The sequence below is a fragment of the Arvicanthis niloticus genome, chromosome 11, assembly GCF_011762505.2.
Source record: "Arvicanthis niloticus isolate mArvNil1 chromosome 11, mArvNil1.pat.X, whole genome shotgun sequence".
Classification (NCBI taxonomy): Eukaryota; Metazoa; Chordata; class Mammalia; order Rodentia; family Muridae; genus Arvicanthis; species Arvicanthis niloticus.
Window position 1 is genome coordinate 43,136,063 of NC_047668.1, and position 21,813 is coordinate 43,157,875.

The 21,813-nt window shown below is 47.4% G+C and overlaps 1 protein-coding gene across 13 annotated transcripts in view; it reads left to right on the forward strand.

Annotated features, from left to right (window-relative positions):
• Positions 1 to 21,813, forward strand: part of Lpin1 (lipin 1) — a 108,600-nt gene that overhangs the window by 48,343 nt on the left and 38,444 nt on the right. For 9 of the 13 annotated variants that reach the window (XM_076942107.1, XM_076942106.1, XM_076942108.1 and 6 more), the window contains 4 exons: positions 14,198 to 14,398; positions 15,158 to 15,253; positions 17,693 to 18,000; positions 20,894 to 21,019. In XM_076942107.1, the coding sequence (XP_076798222.1) occupies positions 14,198 to 14,398; positions 15,158 to 15,253; positions 17,693 to 18,000; positions 20,894 to 21,019 (731 nt within the window). Of the gene's footprint in view, positions 1 to 2,004; positions 2,129 to 14,197; positions 14,399 to 15,157; positions 15,254 to 17,692; positions 18,001 to 20,893; positions 21,020 to 21,813 lie in introns of those variants that run through there. The other 4 variants (XM_076942111.1, XM_034513860.2, XM_076942113.1 and 1 more) reach the window with 1 other exon arrangement.

Sequence of the window (21,813 nt, forward strand, 5' to 3'; positions counted from 1 at the left end):
CCAAGAACAAGTTCCTTTCCAGCCTCAAAAGGACTTGCTAAACTCACACCTCCACCCACTTCCTGGATTGTAAAACTGAGTCTGGAATCTAGGATGCTGCGCTGCTGAGCCCAAGTTTGACTCCTTCCTCTTCTAGCTAGAGTCATTAGGTTATTTCCCCTCTTCCGATTTAGGCTGAACAAGGCAGGTACAGGGATTGGCTCAGGGGATCACCTCAGTACTCCGGCTGAGTCACAGCCCAGCAGGGAGTCTGGTTGCTGACAAAACACTGCCTGGGGCCCCACTAGGGGGGGCTCCAGACTCTGTCGGGTTAGAGCACCTGGGCTTCAGAGAATCCAGATTTTATATTGTATGACCATCTACTGTGCATGTTTGTGAAATAACTTATGTCCTGTTTGTGTGATCTTCTTATAGGCAGCAGGCAAAGCTGGACCTAACTTTGCTAATCAGAGCTGTCTGGGTGCATTTGTGGTGTGTGTGTGTGTGTGTGTGTCCCAGTACCCAGGTTCATTTGTGAGGTAAGGGCTTTGGGCTGGACTTTATGTGTTCAGACCTCCCTCCACCTGTCTTCAAATGTGGATAATTAAAAAAAAAAAATTAAGGCTTTCTTTAGATGACAGAATGTAAGACTTGCTTTCTGGAAAGCTTTGGGGTGGGAGAGGTGGGGGAGGTGGGGCAGGATGCCTTCATTCTGGAACTCAGAGCCCCAGGAATTTGTGGGCAGTGGAGGCAATCTTGTGGCTGCTTGGGTGCAGCTGGAGCACGTCCACACCTGGCTTGCCGCACGCACGCACGCACGCACGCACGCACGCACGGAGTCATCCTGTCTGTGGGGATCTCCTGAGCTCCTGGGTGTGGAGCCTGGCTCGGTTCCCCTGCAGGTCTGCGGTGGCCTGGCAAGTGATGCGGTCATGGACTGGGGGCCTAGCTTGTTTGGTGGAACACTTGATTGGAAGGCAGAACCCCAGTGTGGGATTGGGTACCTGTAACCCCAGCAATCTGAAAGCAGAAGGATTAGAAGTTCATGGTCCTCTTTAGATACATAGAATTTGGGACCAGCCTGGGATACACAAGACACTCCCTCCCTGCCCCCCCTCCCATCCCCCAGCAAGTTTTTCTCAAGGTGGGAAGCACTCTTCATCATTCTGAACACGTCTTCTCCCTGGTCTCCTGGATTGCTTGCGGCGGGCATCCACTTCTGACCTATATCCCCTCATATAGTTCCCAATGACATGTGTATGATACTCGGACTCTCCTTGGCCTACAGGACCCCAGGTATGTGTTCTCTAGCACCCTTCTTTAGAGTGTTTGCTGTTCGGGGCTGCCATTTTGGAAGGTCTTTGTATATATAATTTGATATTTATTACCTGGATGCAGCTCAGTTAGCAGATATGAAGCTCTGGGGTCCATCCCTAGCATGTATGGTGGGGGGGTATGGTTGCCTGCAATCTCAACACTTGAGAGGTGAAATAGGCAGATCAGAAAGTTTCCTGGGTCATCCCTGAACCCATAGAAAGCTTGACGCAAGCCTGGGATATAGGAGTCTCTGTCTCGCAAACAGAATAAAACACGGTGTATTGTCCTTCAGGGTCTAGTGACACTAAGATTAACTTGGTCTGACTTGAGCCATTCCACCCCCAGATCTGGCATTGTCCGTTCTTTATTCCTTCCTGGCTTTGCTGACTGGTGGTGCACCTTAGCCAGGAGGGAGGCAGGATGTGAGAGTGCCAAGATTGGGAGCTGATCCCTAGCTAGTGGCGCGGCAGGGGAAGAACTAAGTGTAAGCTGCCTAAGGTCAAAAGGGAACGGTTAGGCTGTGGAAATAGAAGACTTTGGCTGCCTACTCCCGGGAAAGCCAAGGCAGACAGTCCAGTCTGGGGAGAGGTGGGGTGGGATGGAGGAGGTGGGGTTATGAGAGGGAAGTGTAGGTGGTGGGGTGTCGGTGGGCCCTGAAAGCGTCCCAGCAGCACGCTCCTCCAGAGTCCCCTGGCGCCGCCCCGGAGACTCCGCCTCTGTTCAGGTCCCGCCCCTTGCCGTGCTCTAGGCTGACAGCGGCTCCCACCGGGTGTTTGCATACAAAGGCCGCCGCACACCAGCGCGCGCGCGCGCCGGTTCCTGAGTCCTCTTGGTGAGTAGCGGTGGGGACCCCGGGCCCAGCTTGCGCCCCAAAACTCATTACTGAGACGTGGGACCCCGCAGGGAGGCCGCGTGGGCCGTGTCACATCCCTGGGCCTTCCCGTGGAGTGTTGAAGCTTGCAGGGACCCCGCGGTCCGAGACCCGGATGAGACGCATCCCAAAGGGTTTAGGGTTCCGGCTTTGCAGCCAAGGAAACTGAGTCCAGGCTGGGAGGTTGACCTTCGTGCCCAAGGGCACACCTCCGCTGGGTGGCAGCGAGCTGGGAACCGGGATTCTCAGGTAACCAGGCTCGCCGCAGGCCTCATTGCAGCTTTGCAGTCTGGTGGGCACTGGGCCTGTGGCTCCCTGAGCCGTAGATGCAGGCATTTTTATCTGGGGAAGGTCAGGGGACTATGGAAGGGGAAATAAACGCTTTGCATGTCATATTAAGTATTAATATTAAGGGGACAGAGTCAAGGTGGCTGGCTTTGTGTGGCCAGTAGTTGCTTCGGACGCCCACCCTCCTTGGCAGGAGGCAAGAAAGAAAGCAATGGGCAGGTCTGGTCTGGGGCGTGTGGGAAAAAGCTGCTTTCTACTGGGTAGTGAAGTTGTGGGGACACTGAGCCTGTAACGGTTCTTGGAGGAGAGGATGGTGTGGCCCATGGGGATTCAGACTTTTACTGTCCATCGTTTGTTCCATAAAGTAAGTTTTATGAATGAAAGCAGTTAAGGACCACTAAGGGGACTTTCTTCTGTTCCCAGAAAGGCTGAAAGATCCCAGTGTGTTTGGTTCCCCGTGTTGACAAAGCTTCCTGTTTGCTGACAGCCCTTCTGCTGTCACGGGTTTTGTGTGTGTGGGTGTGTGTTTTTGTCCCTTATCCCTGCTTGTGTAGGGCCTGGTGGTTGGGTTGGGAAGCCTGTGGGGCCTGTGTTTGGTTTTGTCTTGGTGGCTGTCCCACCTCACGTGATTTCTACCCTCTTTAGGTGGCAGTTAGCAAATGTTCTTGTGATGCTTGTCACTTTGTTGAAAGGGACAGCATGCCCAGTCTTGTTGCCTGGGTGATAAGTTGGAGTTCAGATGAGGGAGATAGGCTCCTTGGTTGCTGTTCTGTGTGGGGCTGGGTGGGTCTTGGCTTATCTATTGCTCTCAGAGCTTCAGGCTAGAGAGAGGGAAAGGTCAGCAGATGGCAAGACAACTGACTACTGATAGCTGGAAATCCGTGGGCCAGAGACATCCCTTGTGGAACCTGATTGTCAGTTTCCCTATCTAGAGTGAGGGAAAAACCACACCTTATTAGCTAGCCTGGTGCGCAAATGAACCAGGATGCTTCAGAGCAACTTCTGTTACTCTACCGGGGAGCTCAGGGTACTCTGAGGTCCCTTTGTAGGGCCGGTCTGGTCCTGGCTACCTAAGGCTAGCCCCTGGTCTGCAACTGAGCAGTCTTGACTCACTCTTTCCCCACCTTAGATTATGAATTCATTTTTCCTGTGTCTCTCTTAGGTTCAGGGACTCTCTTAGGTAAGGGACCAATAGAGGTATGAATTGATTTGAGCAAGTATGTGGGTGGGAATGTTTAGGGGACAGGTACCTTGTTCCAGGATAGCTGGGCATGGGGTTGGTCTCCAGTGTATTAACAGCTGTGGCTTCTGGAGCCTTTTGAAATACAAACAGAAGGGAGTGGTGGTGGGCTGTACTTGACCTGTGTCAACTTGGAGCTGTCCTCTTGACCTTACTGTCTTGCCCAGGCTAGCCTGGAACTCAAGGTCATCCTGCCTCAGCCTTCTTGGTGCTAGAATCATAGGTGTGTGTCACCATACCCTGCCTGCCTCAAACCATGTTTATTGTGAAACATCAATATACTTCCAATATCCTAGTATTTATCTGATTCAGTAGTGTGTCCTGCTCTGTGTGTGTGTAGGTATAATCTACATACTTTAAATATAAACACACATGAAGTACTCTGCTGCAGGAGACTTAGTACAGTATTTTTTGGAGCTGTTGGTTACCATTGGGTCAGTACCCAGGTTTTACCTGGGATGTTGACTAGAAAGACCTTTTGTAGGCTACTCCTTAGTACCTCTGGTGCTAAGTGCTGTTTGAATCACCTATCCTACAGGCTCAAAATGGAGCCACAGTTCTCTTGACACTCAGGGGATTTGTGACCATTACTAATGGCTGATTCGGGATTGCAGGGAAGTGCAGTGATGTAAAAAGGTCCCCCAGGAGCAGAGTATTCTTGACCAAGATGTGCATCTGGACAGAGCGCTCTCTGTGTGTTAAAAGACACTGACTGGGGCTTCCAAGGAGAGCAAAGGTCCTGTGCCCTGCAAGGGAGCTAACGGTTAAGGGCTGGTGAGGTTCTTAGTCCCAACCCAGGCCAGTGCCACAGGGCACAGGGGCCACATGGGGTCTTCTATGTGTTCCTCTCCTGCTGGCCAGGCCCTGGGTGCTTCTTGGCAGGGACCTGAGGACACTCATTACCTGGGATTATAAATACCCACTTGTTGCCAGAGCTCAGCTCTGAGAAGTCTTGTGTCACTTTGCTGACCTTCCAGCCCCAGAGCAGGGATCATGTCCTAGTTGTCCCTGCTACTGTGGCCTCGTTTCTTTTAAAATGAAGGCTAATGAGAACCTTGTTAGAAGCAGTATTCAGAAATGTGTGTGTGTGTGTGTATGTATGTGTGATTATGCATGTCACAGCTGTGTGTGTGTGTGTGTGTGTGTGTGTGATTATGCATGTCACAGCTTATATGTGTTTGTGTGTGTGATTGTGCATGTCACAGCTTATATGTGTTTGTGTGTGTGATTGTGCATGTCACAGCTTGTGTGTGTGTGTGATTATGCATGTTAAAGCTTGTGTGTGTGTGTGATTATGCATGTCACAGCTTGTATGTGTTTGTGTGTGTGATTATGCATGTCATAGCATGAGTATGGAGGTCAGAGAACAACTTCCTAGAGTCTTTTCCCTGCCCCTGCATTTATGTGGGCTGCAGGGATTGAACTCAGATCCTTAGGTTTGCCAGCAGGCAGCTTTGCCTGGTGAGCCATCTCACCAGGTCCTTCATGTTCCTTTTTTGCTGAGTAGTTTTCGTTGACGTGACAACCCTGAGGCCAACTGTACTCCCTGAGGGAGTTCTCAGACTCCCCAATAAAAACTGATGTGAAAGCAATGCTTGTATATTTAGAAAAGTCAAGGTCTCCTGCCTACCCGCTTGCTTGCAGCCCCATGAGTGTGGATGTTTATGGAGCATACAGCTCCCTTCCACTCTTAATAGATGCATACTATTCCATATATAATGTGGATGGTTCATAATTTATTAATTCAGGGTCTTATAGATCTCCAAAAGTGATTTCTGCTTTTCCCTGTCACAGTCAAGTCTGTAATTACTGCTACTCACAAAGATCCTGTTGTTTCTGGGGGCTGAGATGGCTCAGCAGGTAAAGGTGCCTGCGGCCAAACAGGATCACTTGAGTCCAATTTCTGGAAGCCACATTCATGGAAAGGAAGCACGAACTCTCGTTAGTTCTGTGGAAAGAAAGAGCTGATTCCCACTAGTTGTCCTCTGAGGTCCACGTACATCCTGTGGCACATGTATGCACGTCCCTGTGTGTACACACACACATTCTAAAAACATGATCTATCTGTAGAATCAGTTCTTGCCAGGAATTGCTGGGGTTTGCTAGTTATATGTCAATCGGGCAGTTCTTTCTGGGACTTTGTCCTGTTAATGACTGGAACACTGAGTGTATGGTTTGTGATTCTACTCTCACTATTGGGGTATTTATGAAATGTTTTTGTTTGGAGCCTTCTGAAAGGCTTTAAAAATTAAACATTTTGTGCAAGGGTGTGTGTGTTTGTGTGTATGTGTGTATGTCTATGTGTGTGTGTGTGTGCAAGTAGGTGTGTGTCTGTGTGTGCAGGCATGTGTGCATACAGGTGGGTATGTTTGTGTGTATGTGCCCCTTCAGCAAGTGTGTGTGTGTTCAGATGTGTATGTGTGTGTGGTCAGGTGCATATTGTCTGCATGCAAGTTTGTGTGTGCAGGTGGGTGTATACATGTGCACATGCATGTTGGTTGCCAGAGGTTGACATTATCTTCCTTAGGGATTTTATCTTTTGAGCTAGAGTCTCTTAACTAAACTTGTTGCTACTCATATAGCTGGATTCACTGTCCTGGGAAGTCCCAGGGATCTTACTGTTTCCTCTCCGGTCCTCCCCAGTGGTTGGTGCCAGCCTTTTATGCTGGTGCTGGGATTAAACTCAGATCAACATGTTTTGAGACATGTACTTTATGGACTGAGCCATCCCTCTTTTGATTTGCATATCTGCAGGAATCTGGGTTGATGACTACTCATGCATAATTACTGTCTTATGAGCCCCTTGTGTTATTGTGACAAGTTTACAGTGGGACTGACCCCAGGCCACCCTCACATGACCTTAATATTGCAGGTGGTGGAACGGCATTGACAAAATGTGTGGGGTTAGGAGAGCTATGGCAAGGGTTTTGAATTTTGGCAGGTTTTGAGAGAGAGAGAGAGAGAGAGAGAGAGAGAGAGAGAGAGAGAGACAGACAGACAGACAGACAGACAGAGAGAGATACAGCATTTGGACCAAGTGTAGACTTTTCTAATGTCCCAACTAGATGAGGCGTCACGAGACTTGTGGCACTTCTTGATGGTGTCCCGAGGCTATGTCTGGGACAGTCTGAGACTGGGGTGGTGGCTGTGCCAAACCCTTGGAGAATGCCAGGATTGATGAGGGAGTCATGCGGCCTCCAGTCCCAGGCAGGGGCCCTTGAAATGGGCCTTCCTTTCCAATATGAGCTCCACATTTATCTAGGAAGATCTTACCTAGAGATGGCATTTCAGAGAACTTAGTGATGGTTCAGAATGCCAACTGAGAAGCAGCTACATTTAAAAAAAAAAAAAAAATCTGTGTATTTTGTGACTAGGCCCTGGCTTATGCCAGAGTGGAGGTTCTCAACCTGGGGGTCTCAACTCTTTTACAGGGGTTGCATATCAGATATGCTGCATACTGGATGTTTACATTACTATTCATAACAGTAGCAAATTATAGTTATGAAGTAGCAATGAAAATAATTTTATGGTTGGGGGTCACCACAGCATGGGGAACTGCCTTAAAGAGTTGCAGCATTGGGACGGTTGAGAACCACTGGTATATAGAGCGTTCCAGGCTATCCAGAGGATTCTGTAAGACATGGTGAAGTTCTCCTGCAAAATGTATTTGACCAGGGATTGTGGACTTCTGTCTCCAGTGTGTTAAGCCCTGCCAGGTGCAATAAATATCTTGCCAAATTTCAAGATAAAAACCAGTAGACCCAGCAGACTTTAAAGTAGTCTGTCTGGTGGCCAGTGTCTTCAAGCAGGTCCACTGAAACTGTCAGCATTAGGGTTTGTTCTCTGGCTCCTCTGAATCTCCTTCACAGGCACTTGTCCATATGCTTTCTTTTTCAAATCAAACCTCTTTCTTTTCCTGCCTCCTTAAGTGCTTTCAAGGAAGTGGAAACCCCTCTGCAGTGATGGGATTATAGGCCTGTTTATTCCCCTCTGCCTGGCCAGGTTTTTTCCAACTGCTTATCTTCAGGCTAATGGAATTATCCCCTTCCTTGAGAGCTTTTCAATGCCAGTGAAGCTGAAGGAAGTGAAATTTGGGACTTTACGTCTAGTGGTTTGATTGTATAGAAATTCTAAAGAAAATGTTGCACAGGAGAGCCTAGTGTGGGGCAGGGGCAGGGAAGAAAAGGATTCCAGCCCTGCTGCAGGTGCCTGGCTTACTGTGGCTTGCTAAAGCTCACTATGTGTCTCCTGCCTCCTAGGGAGGAGCTGTCCCTTCAAGTCTTATTTTTTTGAGGCAGGGTCTCACATAGTCTAGGCTGCCCTCAAACCTAGGATGACTTTGAATGTCTGATTTTCCTGCCTTTACAGAACTCCCCAGTACTGGGACTGCAGGCTGCACCACTGTGCCTGGCTTATGCAGTGCTGGGGATTGAACCCAGGGCTTGGTGTGTACCAGATATATGCTCTACCAACTGAGTTACATCCTCAGTCCTTAAATAGTTTAAAAGTGTATGCCTTAGTTAGGGCTTCATTGCTATGGAGAGATACCATGACCAAGGTAACTCTTATAGAGGCAAATATTTAATTTGGAGCTAGCTTACAATTTCAGAGGTTTAGTCCATTGTCTGGATGTGTGTGTGTCTGTCTGTCTATCTATCTATCTATCTATCTTAAAGGTCTATTTATTTATTTAATGTATATGAGTACACTGTTGTTCTCTTCAGACACGCCAGAAGAGGGTGTTGAATTGAATTACAGATGGTTGCGAGCCACCATGTGGTTGCTGGGAATTGAACTCAAGACCTCTGAAAGAGCAGTCAGTTCTCTTAACCACTGAGCCATCTCTCCATCGTTTTAGTCCATTATCATTATGGCAGGAAGCATGGCAGTGTGCAGGCAGACAGGGTGCTGGAGGAGCTGAGAGTTCTACATCTTGATCCCCTGGAAGCCAGGAGACTGGAATTGTTTCACACTGGGTGCAACTTGAGCATTTAAGACCTCAACACCCCACCCCCACAGTGACACACTTCCTCTGACTAGGCCACACCTTCTCCAATAAGGCCACACCTCTTAATGGTGCTGCTCCCTCTGGCCAAGCATTCATTCTACAGGGGGCCATTCCTAGTCAAACCACCAGTGTACACTTAGTACAGCCACCAGCGCACACCTCTGGATCAGAAACCTTTTGTTCACGGTTGTCCACTCCACATCTCTGTTCCCTCTCAGCCCCTGGTAGTTGCTCTTCTACTCACATGACTCTCTGGCAGTCCTTTGGTATTTGTCCTGTTTTGACTGGCTTCCTTCACTCTCCTCACTGCCCTCTTGCCTTATCTATATTGTGGCAGCTTGAAGAATTCCCTCCTTTTCTTGCATGCGTGTATATGCTTAGTATGTATACGTGTGTGTGTGTGTGTGTGTGTGTGTGTGTGTGTGCGCGCATGTGTGTCATGGTTTGAATATGCTTGGCCCAAGGAGTGACACTATTAGAAATGTGGCCTTGTTGGAGTAGGTGTGTCACTGTGGGCTTTAAGACCCTCATCCTAGCTGCCTGGAAGCCAGTATTCTGCTAGCAGCCTTCAGATGAAGATGTAGAGCTTTCAGCTCCTCCTGCACCATGTCTGCCTGGATGCTGCCATGTTCCCATCTCTATGATAATGAACTGTACTTTTGAACCTGTAAGCCAGCCTCAATTAAATGTTGTCCTTATAAGAGTTGCCTTGGTCATGGTGTCTGTTCACAGCAGTAAAACTCTAATTAAGGTAGATGTTGGTACCAGGGACTGGGATATTGCTGTGATAGGCCTGAACATGCTTTTGTTTGGAAGAATGTGGATTTGGGGACTTGGGAAAGCAACGGAATGCTTTAAATGGGGCTTAATGGGTTATCCTAGTAGGAATATGGAAGACTTTTTTGCTGGGTACAATTTGAACTGTGCAGACCTGGCCCAAGAGATTCCAGTGGAGAAGAACTTCAGTATGTGGCCTAGAGACTGTTTTTGTGGTATTTTGGTGAAGAATTTGGCTGCTTTTTGCCCTTGTCTGAAGAGTCTGCCTGAGGCTAAGGTAAAGAGACTCAGATTAATTGCATTGACAAAGGAAGTCTCAGAAATGCCCATCACAGACTTTGTTCTCTGGTTAAGTCTCACGAAGAGTGTTTTGAATAAACATAGCAAGCTGAGAAAGGAAAAATATAAAATATATGGTTCGAGTATCAAAGGGGCATCAGGAAGTGAAATGGAGCTGAATCCTGTGTTCAAGGATATTAAATTGAATTAAAGGAGTGGTGATCTTGGGGCAATTTAGATCCAGCTAAATTTAGATCCAGGCCGTGTGGTACACACCTTTAATCCCTGGAGACACGTAGATCTCTGAGTTCAAGGTCAATCTGCAGAGCAAGATCCAGGACAGCCAAGCTTAGGCAGTGAAGGAGCTGGAAATGAGGAAGCTAGTGATAATGTAATAGGACAAGGGGGCCATGGTCCAGCTCCTGCAAGCAGCAGAACTGGGCAGCTTTGGCCATGTGGCTCTGGCTTTATAGTCAAGAGGAGGAGACTACTGGGACAATTGATGCTCGTTAGCTGGAGCTAAGAAATTAGTGGTGATTAAGAAGAGACCAGCATCACTGAGGTGAAATCTTCTCCCAGAAGTTTTCTGAGAGTACAAAGAAGCTGTGTTCCAGAGATAGCCAAGGTTGTACCTCATGCTGCAGCTGGACTTGGTAATGTGTAAGAGTCACCCAGGTGGTACTGGTTTTGAAGGCATGAAGGGGTCATAAAGAGCAGCTGAAGCTCGGCACCATGAAGAGACCTATGAGAGGCTGTTGGTGAAGCCTAGTTGCAGCAGAAGACCCCAGTGTTTTGGAGATGCCAGTACTGTGGGATGATCACCAAGAACAGCAGCAGCATGGGGTGATCAACCTGAGCTTAGAGTGCTATAGAGGGCAGAGCTGGGGAAGTGATGCCAGCCCTTTGGAGGAGCCCAGAAGATTGCGAGTAGATCCCAGACATTGAAACAAGAAGCTATAACATTGAAGTTGTCTTGGAAACTACAAGATAGTTCAAACGCCAGAGTCATGGGCTATCTGCTGAGGAAAGCTGCTAACAGGGAATGAAACCAGCCTAGGAAAAGAAGTTTGTTGCTGCCAACAAAAATGAAAAAGGAGTTGGAAATCTGAAAATTGCTTTGACATCAGACATGGAGATGCAGAGTTTGGAGCTTGCCTAGTTGGTTTCCTGTCTTGATTCAGGGATTACAGTTAAGTGTTTGGGTGAATCTCAGAAGAGACTTTGAACTTTGGACTTTTAACATTGTTGATACTGCTATAAACTATGGGGACTTTGGAAGTTGGACTAAGTGTACTTTTTTATTGCCCTCATAGACTCATGTGTTTGAACAAGCCTAGGGGGGCCAGGGAGAGGAATGTCGTGGTTTGAACATGTTTGTCCCAGGGAATGGCACTATTAGGAGGTGTGGCCTTGTTGGAGTAGGTGTGTCACTGTGGGCATGGGCTTTAGGACCCTTATCCTAGATGCCTGGAAGTGAATATTCTGCTAGCAGCCTTCAGATGAAGATGTAGAGCTCTCAGCTCCTCCTGCACCATGACTGCCTGGATGCTGCCATGTTCCTGTCTTGATGATAATGGACTGAACTTTTGAACCTGTAAGCTAGCTTCAATTAAATGTTGTTCTTATAAGAGTTGCGTTGGTCATGGTGTCTGCTCACAGCAGTAACTAAGTCCCTAACTAAGACAATGTGGGTAGAGGCTAAGAGTGGACATTGGGTGTCTTCTTCTCTCTCCTGACCATACTAAGGTCAGGGACTCTCATAGAACCCAGAACTCACTGATTGGGCAGGCCTAGGGAGACTTTTAAATCTCAAAGTCCACCATCAGTAATATACTTTTAGCATGGCTGCATCACCTCAACCTCTTCAAGACAGTGCCTCCAACTGAGACCAAGTGTTCAAATGCCTGAGACTATGGGGGAGATTTCTCATTCAAACTATCACATTGATGTAACTTCCTTTTGACTATGAATACCTTGCAAATGTATTCTTGCACTGGCTTCTACCAGTTCAGAAGTTAAGAATCTCATTGGGTAACACTTGAAGCCTGGCAGCAGTTTTCTGTCTTCACTGTACCCTGCTTATGTAGTCTCAGCCAGTTATCAGGCAAAGATCTTTATCTCTCACTTTCTGTGTCCTGTGACTGTTACGGTCTCATGCAGCTGTTCTGACAGTGGAACACAGGAATCAGGGTAACCAAACCTGAACCTGTGTTGTCAGCCCGGGCTCACTTGCATTCGCTCTAGACTAAACCATCCTGTATTTTCTTTGCAGTGAGAGCTGTGTTTGCTCCATGTTAGGGAAAATATTAAAGTCGCTCTTAGCTGAGCTGACCTAGGCTGAGGCTTCCTTGCCCAAGAACTTGGTCTGTTTCTCAGTGATGAGCACAGTCCCTGCAGGAGCAGGTTAGAATCAGGGCATGCTCTAGTGGACAGTCACAAGAGGGCCTGACTGGACAGGAATAGTGGTTGCTCCTACTGACCCTCCCTCTGATCTGACACCTTGATACCAAGCCTGTGATCATGGTCATCTGCTTTGTGACACTTGAATGTACCTTTCTGTTCCCTCCTGTGACAGGCCTCCTATACACAGGGTTATTGAGTGAGACACAGGGACGTGAGATTGGATACATGAAAGAAATTGTGGGGAAAAAAATGCTCTTAAAAATGATCCCACAGGACTGGAGAGTTGAGACTTTCCCTCTTTTGCCAGTCTCAGCAAAAGTTAAAATCTCAAGTTTAATGTAGAGGGTGACATTCTGGGGAAGAATACGAGGGTTGCAGCATTGTGATTTTTAAATTACAGGTATTTGGGGGGATTCTTCATCTCCCGTTTACTTTTTGATGCAGGATTTCATGTAGCACAGGATGGCTACATGAAATCCTGATCTTCCTTCTGCCACCTCCCATGTGCTGAGATTACAGGGATGTGCCATCAGTGACTGATATTTTGGTTATAGGAGCATCAGTTCTCTATCACAAGCCTGTGACAGGGACTCTGTCTTATATACGAGCTGTAGTGCCAGGCCCAGTAGGGTAGAAGTCCCAAAGGTTTACTAAGGATGGTGGTTGGCTGGCTGGCTGGGTAAGCGCCCTAGCAAACATGTCCCCTGCAGTTGCCAGAGAATAGGTGGGCAGGCAGGGACTGGACAGAGACTGATAAAAGCCACCGTCTCCCTGTTGACTAGGATTCTGCATGGGGGAGAATGCATTGCTAACACTACGTGTAGAACTGATCAAAATCTATGGCTAGGGAGGTCACAGGCCCTATGAGGGGAATTGCTACTGATGTGGGGGAATCTACTAATGTTTTGCCAAATGGTTGTGTGTGTGTGTGTTTGTGTATGTGTGTGTGTGCGCACACGCGCACATGCCACTGCGGATGTGAGGAGGTTAGAGGATCAGAGGATGATCTGTGGGAGTTGGTTCTCATTCCTCTATCCTGCAGAATGAAGTCAGGTTTTCAGGCTTGGTGGCAAGAAGCAGAACCATCTTGCTAGCCCCTGAACAGTTAATGTTTACACATACAGGCAGGTGCAGCTCTCAGGCTCTGTCAGAGATACCTTTCAACCGTGTTAGAGATTCGTTGCTGTGGAGAGACACCATGACTATGGTAACTCTTATAAAGGAAAACATTTAATTGGAGCTGGCTTACAGTTTCGGAAGTTCAGTCCATTACCATCATGACAGGAAGCATGGCAGCCTGCAGGTAGACATGGTGCTGGAGAAGGAGCTTCTGAGACCTCAAAGCCATCCCTCTATTTCTCCGGCAAGGCCACACCTACTCCAACAAGGCCACAGCTCCTAATAATGCCATTCCCTACGGACATAAGGGGTCATTTTTATTCAAACCACCCCCCGAAGCAAGCACTGGTCAAAATGGGGACCCCTAACTCAACAAAGTGTTGAGAGTAAGCGACTGCTGAGTGCTTGGCCCTAACTGGGACATCGACGTCACCTGCTTTGAGGCCCAGGGAACATCATGGAAGACTGCAGGAATGGACGACTGGGGAGGACTGTAAAACCTTTTCTGTGCTGTCATGTTTCCCAGGTCCTACTGTGATGTCCTTCCTCTGACTAAGGCACACATACAGAGTGGTCTCTACTCCAGTGTCCTAAGCTTGCTTATGTTTGATGTTGAGGCAAAGCACAGATGTGAGAGCTCACATTCATAGTCGTCCTAGGATGCTTCTTGTGTCAGGATTCTGGGCCTCTCTTTACTGGACCCTGTGGTGGGAAGGATGCTGGGCTTCTGGATGGGGTGGGAGAAATGAGCCTGCACAGGGGTGTTGTGGAGAACATTCCAGAAACAAATCGATGTAGGCAGAGCGTGAGAATAGTGTGTTGAGTGCATCGTTGAAACAGTGTTGAGGTGGAGGCTCTGGGCGGCCTTCCCTTGTTAGTTGCTCTTGTGAGCATGTATGTTCTATCTGTCTCTCAGGTTCAGACAATGAATTACGTGGGGCAGTTGGCCGGCCAGGTGTTTGTGACGGTGAAGGAGCTCTACAAGGGACTGAACCCTGCCACGCTCTCAGGATGCATCGACATCATTGTTGTCCGCCAGCCCAATGGCAGTCTGCAGTGTTCCCCTTTCCACGTCCGCTTCGGGAAGATGGGTGTCCTACGCTCCCGAGAGAAAGTGGTGAGGCCTGGTAACCCCCTCCTTAGAGCACAAGGGTGCTGTCTCCTGCCCCGAGTGCTCAGACTTACCCTTCAAGAAGCCTCGTTGCACAGTTTAATTCTCACTAGTGAGCACATTGTTCCGGGCACAATGGCATGGACAGTTACTCTAAGATATCGGGCACACCCATTCCACTCACTAGTGAGCACATTGTTCCGGGCACTATGGCATGGACAGTTACTCTAAGATATCGGGCACACCCATCCCACTGCTAATCAAGTATGAGGCTCAGAAGGCAGGGCAGGAGAGCATGACACAGTGAGGCAGGGGTGGCTTTTAGGCCACTTCTCAGGAAAACTCAAGGCCGAGGATCACCTGACCACCCAGCCCCTCCTGTACCTGGGTCCTGGTTCTGTATTCTAAATTGCTCTTCTATGTGGTCTGGCTCCCTCTCAGCATGGTGACTGTTTATGAGGGAGTAGGTGGACATGGTGTTTTTATGGCCTGGTTTCAGAAGCCCCGTGGAGTTACTTCTGATTGGGTGCTAGTCACAGTTCCTCATCCTCAGAGAGGGGAAGCGTGCATACTGGTAGGGAATGGGAAGGTTCTGGATCAACAGTGGAGGCATAAAAAGGACCAGCCAGCGCAGCCCTGGAAACCCAAGTTCCCTTCCCACCTCCCCAGTGCTCAGGGCAGGTGTGCTTGGGTCAGGGACAGCAAGTGAGATGTGAGGTGCTTTCAGGGAAGCTCACTGTGTTCTTAACTGTGCACCCCCTTCAGGTGGACATAGAAATCAACGGGGAGTCTGTGGATTTGCACATGAAATTGGGGGACAACGGAGAAGCATTTTTTGTCCAGGAGACTGACAATGATCAGGTGAGGAGGGCTGGGTGTCCAGGGTCACTCCAGGGTGTGGAGACACAGCAGGTCAGGTAGGCCCTAGAAAAGGAATTCGGAGCCCTTTGCTGGGTAGATGCTGGCATCAGAGCAGAGACTGACCTACCTGTCAGAGGGCCTGAGCCAGGCAGGCAGCGTGTATGCTGAGACCACAGAGACCTAGTCCTGGCCTGTCTCAACTAACTTGCCATTTCCAGGAGACAGAGGGGCTAACATCATCCACTGGCTGAATATGTGTTGGTGTACAAATCTGAAATGTCTGACTATTCTCAGTTTTATTTAGTTTATTATTGTTGTGTGTATGTGGGGCATGCATGTATGATGTATATTTATGTGTGTGTATTCATGACTGTACCCATGCACATAGTGTCTCTCTCTGACACTGTCCACCTTAGTTTTGAGACAGGGTCTCTTGTAGAACTTGAAGCTTTGGCCATTCTGTCTGGGTACTGACCTCTGGTGCTCCTTCTGTGGCGGTTCCCTGATTCTGGGTTGCAGCAGGTGTGACATCATGGCCAGCTCTTACATGGACACTGCAGATTTGAACGCAAGTCCTCTTACCTTCACAGCAAGTAGTCTTACCCATGATGTGCTGACAGCTTCACTGAGATACCTATCACAAGTATGGCTCAGTGGTTTTTAGTCTGTTCATAGATACATGCAGCCATTGAACTGGCCAGTTTCAGAACGCTTTAGTCACATGAAGAAGAAATATCACATCTTAAACATACCACTTCTTTATATTCAGCCAGCCTTCCAGCACCTGACCCTAGAGCAACTGCTAAGTTAGCTTGTGTATAAATTTTCCTATTTTGAGTTTTCATACGAATTAAGTAATGCAGGAGGCTGCGCTTGTGCCTGGTGTCTTGTACTTTACCCAGCGATTCAAGCTTCAGCTGTGTCACTACACATGCCTGAATTTCAATTTTGACACTAGTTTGTTTATTTTTGGAGGTACATGTGTGCCCTGCATGTGTGGACGTCAGAGGACACCTTCTGAGTGCTGGTTCTCTTCTTTCCTGTGTGGATCCCAGAGGTGGAACTTTGAATTGTCAGGCTTGGCAGTTGTGCTTTACCCACTGAGCCAACTTTTGGGCCCTGTTAGTGTTTTCAGTGACTGAATAGTTTGATACACAACACTTTGTTTACCTAAGTTGTCTCTTGAGGGACTCTTGGGCTGTTATCTTTTGGCTAGTGTGAGTAATGGCGATGTAAACATTCATATTCAAGTTTCTGTGAGGACCCGTGCTTTGGTCTGGCTTTCCCCTCCCAACCTCTCCCCCCACCTCCATGCTCTCTCCCTCCATGTGTATGCCCAGGAGTGAAATTACTGGGTTGAGAAGTTTTAACACTTTGAGGGGCTGGGGCTAGGGGGAAGACTCGGTGGTTTAGGAGCGCCTGCTCTGCAAGGTTGAGGACCTGAGTTTAAATCTCTGACATCCAGGTTAAGACAAGCTCGGTACTCACTGTGTCTCTAGCCTTGCAGAGACAGGCAGATTGCCAGCCGGCCTCACTGAGGCAGCCAGCTTCAGGTTCAGCGAGAGAGATTCTGTCTGAGCTCAGTAGGGTGGAGGATGGAGTAAGATGTCCAGCGGCCCTTCTGGGGCTCCATGAAGTGATCTTTTGCAGGGGTACCTTGCTGAACCCACTTAAGCTGGTTCATTCCTGAAGGAGGTTCCATGGAGCCTCAAGTAATAAAATGAGTGCCTGCAATTTAAATGACCCCAGGCTAGTGATTCCCCTGTTATCTACTTGAGGGAACAGCTTCTGGGCTCAAAGCCAAGGGCTGCTTCTGCTCCACTGTCTGCTGTAGGCCCCACAGGCAACTCCTGTCTAAATGGGAAGCCCTGAATTCACTGGCTGGTTTATTATAATCTCCTATTGCTTCTGGCTGAGACCATTTTAGGCTCTTGGAGATGGGTAGTTTGGGGCTCCTATGCCACAGAGGCTGTGTACCAGCTGGTCAGCTCAGCATCAGTGGCTGCCTGGAGCCTGCTGGAAGTGGAGACTTGTTTCATTCATTCCAGGGTTGGGATGTGAAAACAAACATATACACACCCACCCACTTGCCCCTTGGAACCTACTCATGTTTATTCTGACACAATATAATGTAAAACTGTGTCCAGGTCCCAGCAACAATGTCAGTGACTGTGCCTCCATTTTTCTAGGCCTTAGATATTTTAGATGTGTTTTGATGATTTGAAATCACTGGCAATGGTCTAACTCTTATGATTATATGAATACTGTGTTCAGTACAAAACAGTGTTTAAGGAGTGCTGACCCTCTGTCCGATGCCTCCCAGTGGCTAGGAAATGCTGGGCTGTCCTGCTGTGGCTGTCGCCCGAATAAGTCCTTTGTTATGACTCTTCTCCTTCCCTTCAGTCGTATTAATGGGACTCTTGAACACCGCCCGTTTAGGAAGTCATCCCCATGTACCTAGCCACGTCTCCCATCCTGTCAGAAGGAGCTTCGAGAATGGAAAGCCAGCTGAAGAGGAACTCTGTGGACAGAATCAGATGCCTGGATCCCACTACAGCTGCCCAGGGCCTCCCTCCCAGTGACACCTCATCCACTGGTTCTCTGGGGAAGAAGAGAAGGAAAAGGAGGAGGAAGGCCCAGTTGGACAATCTCAAAAGGGACGACAATGTCAACACATCTGAGGATGAGGACATGTTTCCCATAGAGATGAGCTCTGATGAGGACACAGCACCGATGGATGGGAGCAGGTGAGGGAGCAGTGAGGGAGGACAGGGTCCATGGAGGGAGCACGTGGACAGTGAGGGAGGACAGGTCTGTGTTGAAGGAGGATGAATTAATTTCTTTCTTTCTTTTTTTGACAAATTGAATGGATTTGTAGCTGAGGATCACCTTGAACTTCTGGTCATCATGCCCCTTGCTTTCAAATGCTGGGGTTCTAGGCACATAGCATCATACTCTGTTAAATGGGCTAGATTTGAACATGGGATTTTATGCATGCTAGGCAAGTACTCTACCAACTGGACTATGTCTCTAGTCCTAAATGAGTTAGTTTTAAAGATGATTTTCATAAGTCTTTTTTTTTTTTTTTTAAACTGTTCATTCTTCTGTTAGGCATCTTAGACTGGATTTTTGCAGTCAGTGTGTGGGCCCAACTTAGAAAGGAACAAAGCCTCACTCCAGTTTTTTTAGCCTAAGACAGTTGGTCACGCCATGCCTCTGTGGCTGGTAACTTCAGCTTTCTGAAATAAAATAAAACCAAGAATCAGCAAATGAGTTTTTCACGAAAACTGTTTTCTTTTCTTTTTTTTTTTTTTTTTTTTTTTTTTTTTTTGTTTTTTTGAGACAGGGTCTCTCGGTGTAGCCCTGGCTGTCCTGGAACTCACTCTGTAGACCAGGTTGGCCTCGAACCCAGAAATGCACCTGCCTCTGCCTCCCAAGTGCTGGGATTAAAGGTGTGCGCCACCACTGCCCGGTGAAAACTGTTTTCTAAGCACTTGTTTATTGACTGGTGCTGGGGACCAAATCTGTGGCATCCTGCACGCTAAGCCACTGCTGTGTCATGGAGTCCCACCCCTTATCTCTCACTGGCTGTCCTAAACCTGACAGCCATTGTTCTCTGAGCCCACGTCTGCCTGTGGCCTTGAGGCAGGCCTGTAGGTTGAGAGGGTGTGTGGTCAGTTCGGTGCTAACTATGACAGAGCCCACACCCACTTTATGTTAAGCAAACCTTTAATTTAATTTGAATTATGCCCCCAATTTGATGAGCTTCTCTCCTTGTATGTATGTATATATATGTGTGTGTGTATATATATAATATATAATATATACATATATATTATAATATATATATTTACACATATATATTTGCTTCTAAGACTGTAGCAAAGCTTAGTTTGTATGTATGTATTTTGGTGGAAAAAGCCAATTTTGAAAACCAACTTTTAAAGAATATTTTCTGTTTCAGATTTTTAAAAAAAAATTATTTATTTTATGTATTATGAGTATACTGTTGATCTCTTTAGACATGCCAGAAGAGGGCATCAGATCCTATTACTGATGGTTGTGAGTCACCATGTGGTTGCTGAGAATTGAACTCAGGACCTCTGGAAGAGCTGTCTTAATCTCTTAACTCTTAACCTCTGAGCCATCTCTCTAGCCTGCCCCTATTTCAGATGTCTATAATTTCATGTGGCTTTTGATAATTTTTATGTCTTGTCAACATAAAGAAGAGATAAGGAACACCAAGAATACAGTATTCCTCTGCTTCATTGGTCAGAGTGAGTTATTTTTATCTTTTGAGACAGGGTCCTTCTGTGACTGAAGATGACCTTGAACTTCTGATCTTCCTGCCTTTCCTTCCCAATTGCTGGGTTCACAGATGTAAGCTACCACATTCATTTTTTTATGGCACTGTGGTGGAATTCAGAGCTCTGAGCATACTAGGCTAACAGCGGATGGAGCTGCACCCCCAGTGCCCAGATCTGTGTTTTCTTCTGGTTTATACTAGAAGTTGGCTGGCATTATTGTCTTCCCTAACTGTAGCCTGTGATCTTCTGTGGGTACAGAGGCTGTTGGGCTCGGACTGGTTATAATGGCCTCTCTCTGTGGCTTTGAATTTTAGCACCTGGCCACAGGCGCTTCCAGCAGCATCAGAAGGGTAGACAGATGGCCTCTGCAGAAGTGGGCAGGAGAGTCATGTGTTGTAGTGTCTGTGGCTCTGTCTGAAGCCAGGGAGTTTTACAGTTGTGTTCAATGATTGCTGCCATTTACTTTTTTGGTCAGACATGAGATGTTCTCTGTGGGCTTTGTGTGTATGTTTTTTGGTTTTTGTTTTATTTTTTGAGTGGCAGTCCCCCTGTAAATGGGAATGTTCTAGAATACCTGGATACAGTTCTAATTGACCTACCTCTCAGGCTCTGGTGAGGGGAAATGTGAAAAGTGACAATAAGATGTTGTAGTAGAAGCCAGGTGTAGTAGCACACACCAGGAAGCTTGGAATTGGGTAAACTGAGGCAGGAAGATCACTAGCTTGGGTGACTTAGTGAGACCCTATCTCTAAATATAAGAGGCCGTAGCTCAGTGGTAAAGTGCTTGCCTACCATCTGTGAGTCTTGGGTTCCCTCCCCAGCTACACACACACACACACACACAGACACACACACACTTGAGTATGTACAGTGGCACACACATAGGTGGAGATGCTATAGAGGCACACATACACACACATACTTGGGGATGCTATGGTGGTACACACACACACACACACACACACACACACACACACTCTTGATGTACTAGAGGTACATGTACATGCTTGAGAATGCTACCTACAGTGGTACACATACCTGCTTGAGGATGCTATGGTGGTACTTGATTGGTACAGTCATTGTGTTCATGCCCTAGTGAGATCATTTTAGTTTACAGTCCACCCAAGGCAGGTGCACAAACACAGACTTATGCATGCTGACCTTTCACCTCTTCCGTTTTCATCTCTACTTCATTGCATGTGCCTGAGTGTGTGATGGAGGATATAATAATTAGTGTGAATCTCTTAGATATAAGCAAGAAGAAACTTGGCTCTATTATGAATCTGCCCTTGGTACATTTTTATTTTATTTTTTGCTTTTTATTTTTCTCTAGAACTCTTCCTAATGATGTACCACCATTCCAAGATGATATTCCTAAGGAAAACCTCCCCTCAGTTTCAACATATCCCCAGTCAGCATCGTACCCCAATTCAGACAGAGAGTGGTCCCCCAGCCCCAGGTAAGTTGCTATGTGTGCCAGAGGGTTCAGAAGTCAGCTATAGGAAGCATGACTAAAAAGAATAGTGAAATAGAAATTAAAACTGAAAATAATTAGGATCAGAAAATCTTGAATGTGTGTATGTATTGAGGGGTGTAAGTTAGGGTATAATGTAGAAGGTGAACAAATTCTGTTGAATTGAGATTGAGGTTCTGTGGGGCAAAGGCCCAGCAGGAGGAAAAACACCTGCTGAGTTACCCAGTGCCCATTGGCAGCAGAAGAGGGCAGCATGGCCAACCTGGCTTTGGTCCTTAGCCTTGAAGTGGAGTTCAAATGCAGGGACATAGCTGCTGGGGGCCTGTGACGTCACCAAGGACTGACAAAGGGATGCTGCCCTCCAGTTAATCACACTGCTGGTTCAGGAGCACATGCTTCCCTGAAATGTCCTTTTCACTTGTCCTGAAGCTCCTGTGTGAATCTGAGAACAGAGCTGCAGCTGCACAGAATACAAGTGACTTTCCTGAAGACCCCAGATGCTTTCAGACCCATTAAACCTAGGAAAACAGGAGGGCCTCTGGAATGGTTCTGCCAAGAACCTAGGAAGGCCCAGATTCACATCTTGCGTTCTCCATGGGACAGGCTCATTCCTGCTGGGGCAGACAAATCCTGGGCATGATAATGGTTTATGGCTTCTAAGGAACCATAGTTTTAAATGTCATGGTGGGTGAAGAACAGGTTGTTAACTTGCCAAGATGTTTGGGGATATGTTTCAAGCCATCCGAGAAACATGATGGTTATGGTGTCCTTGGGCTATC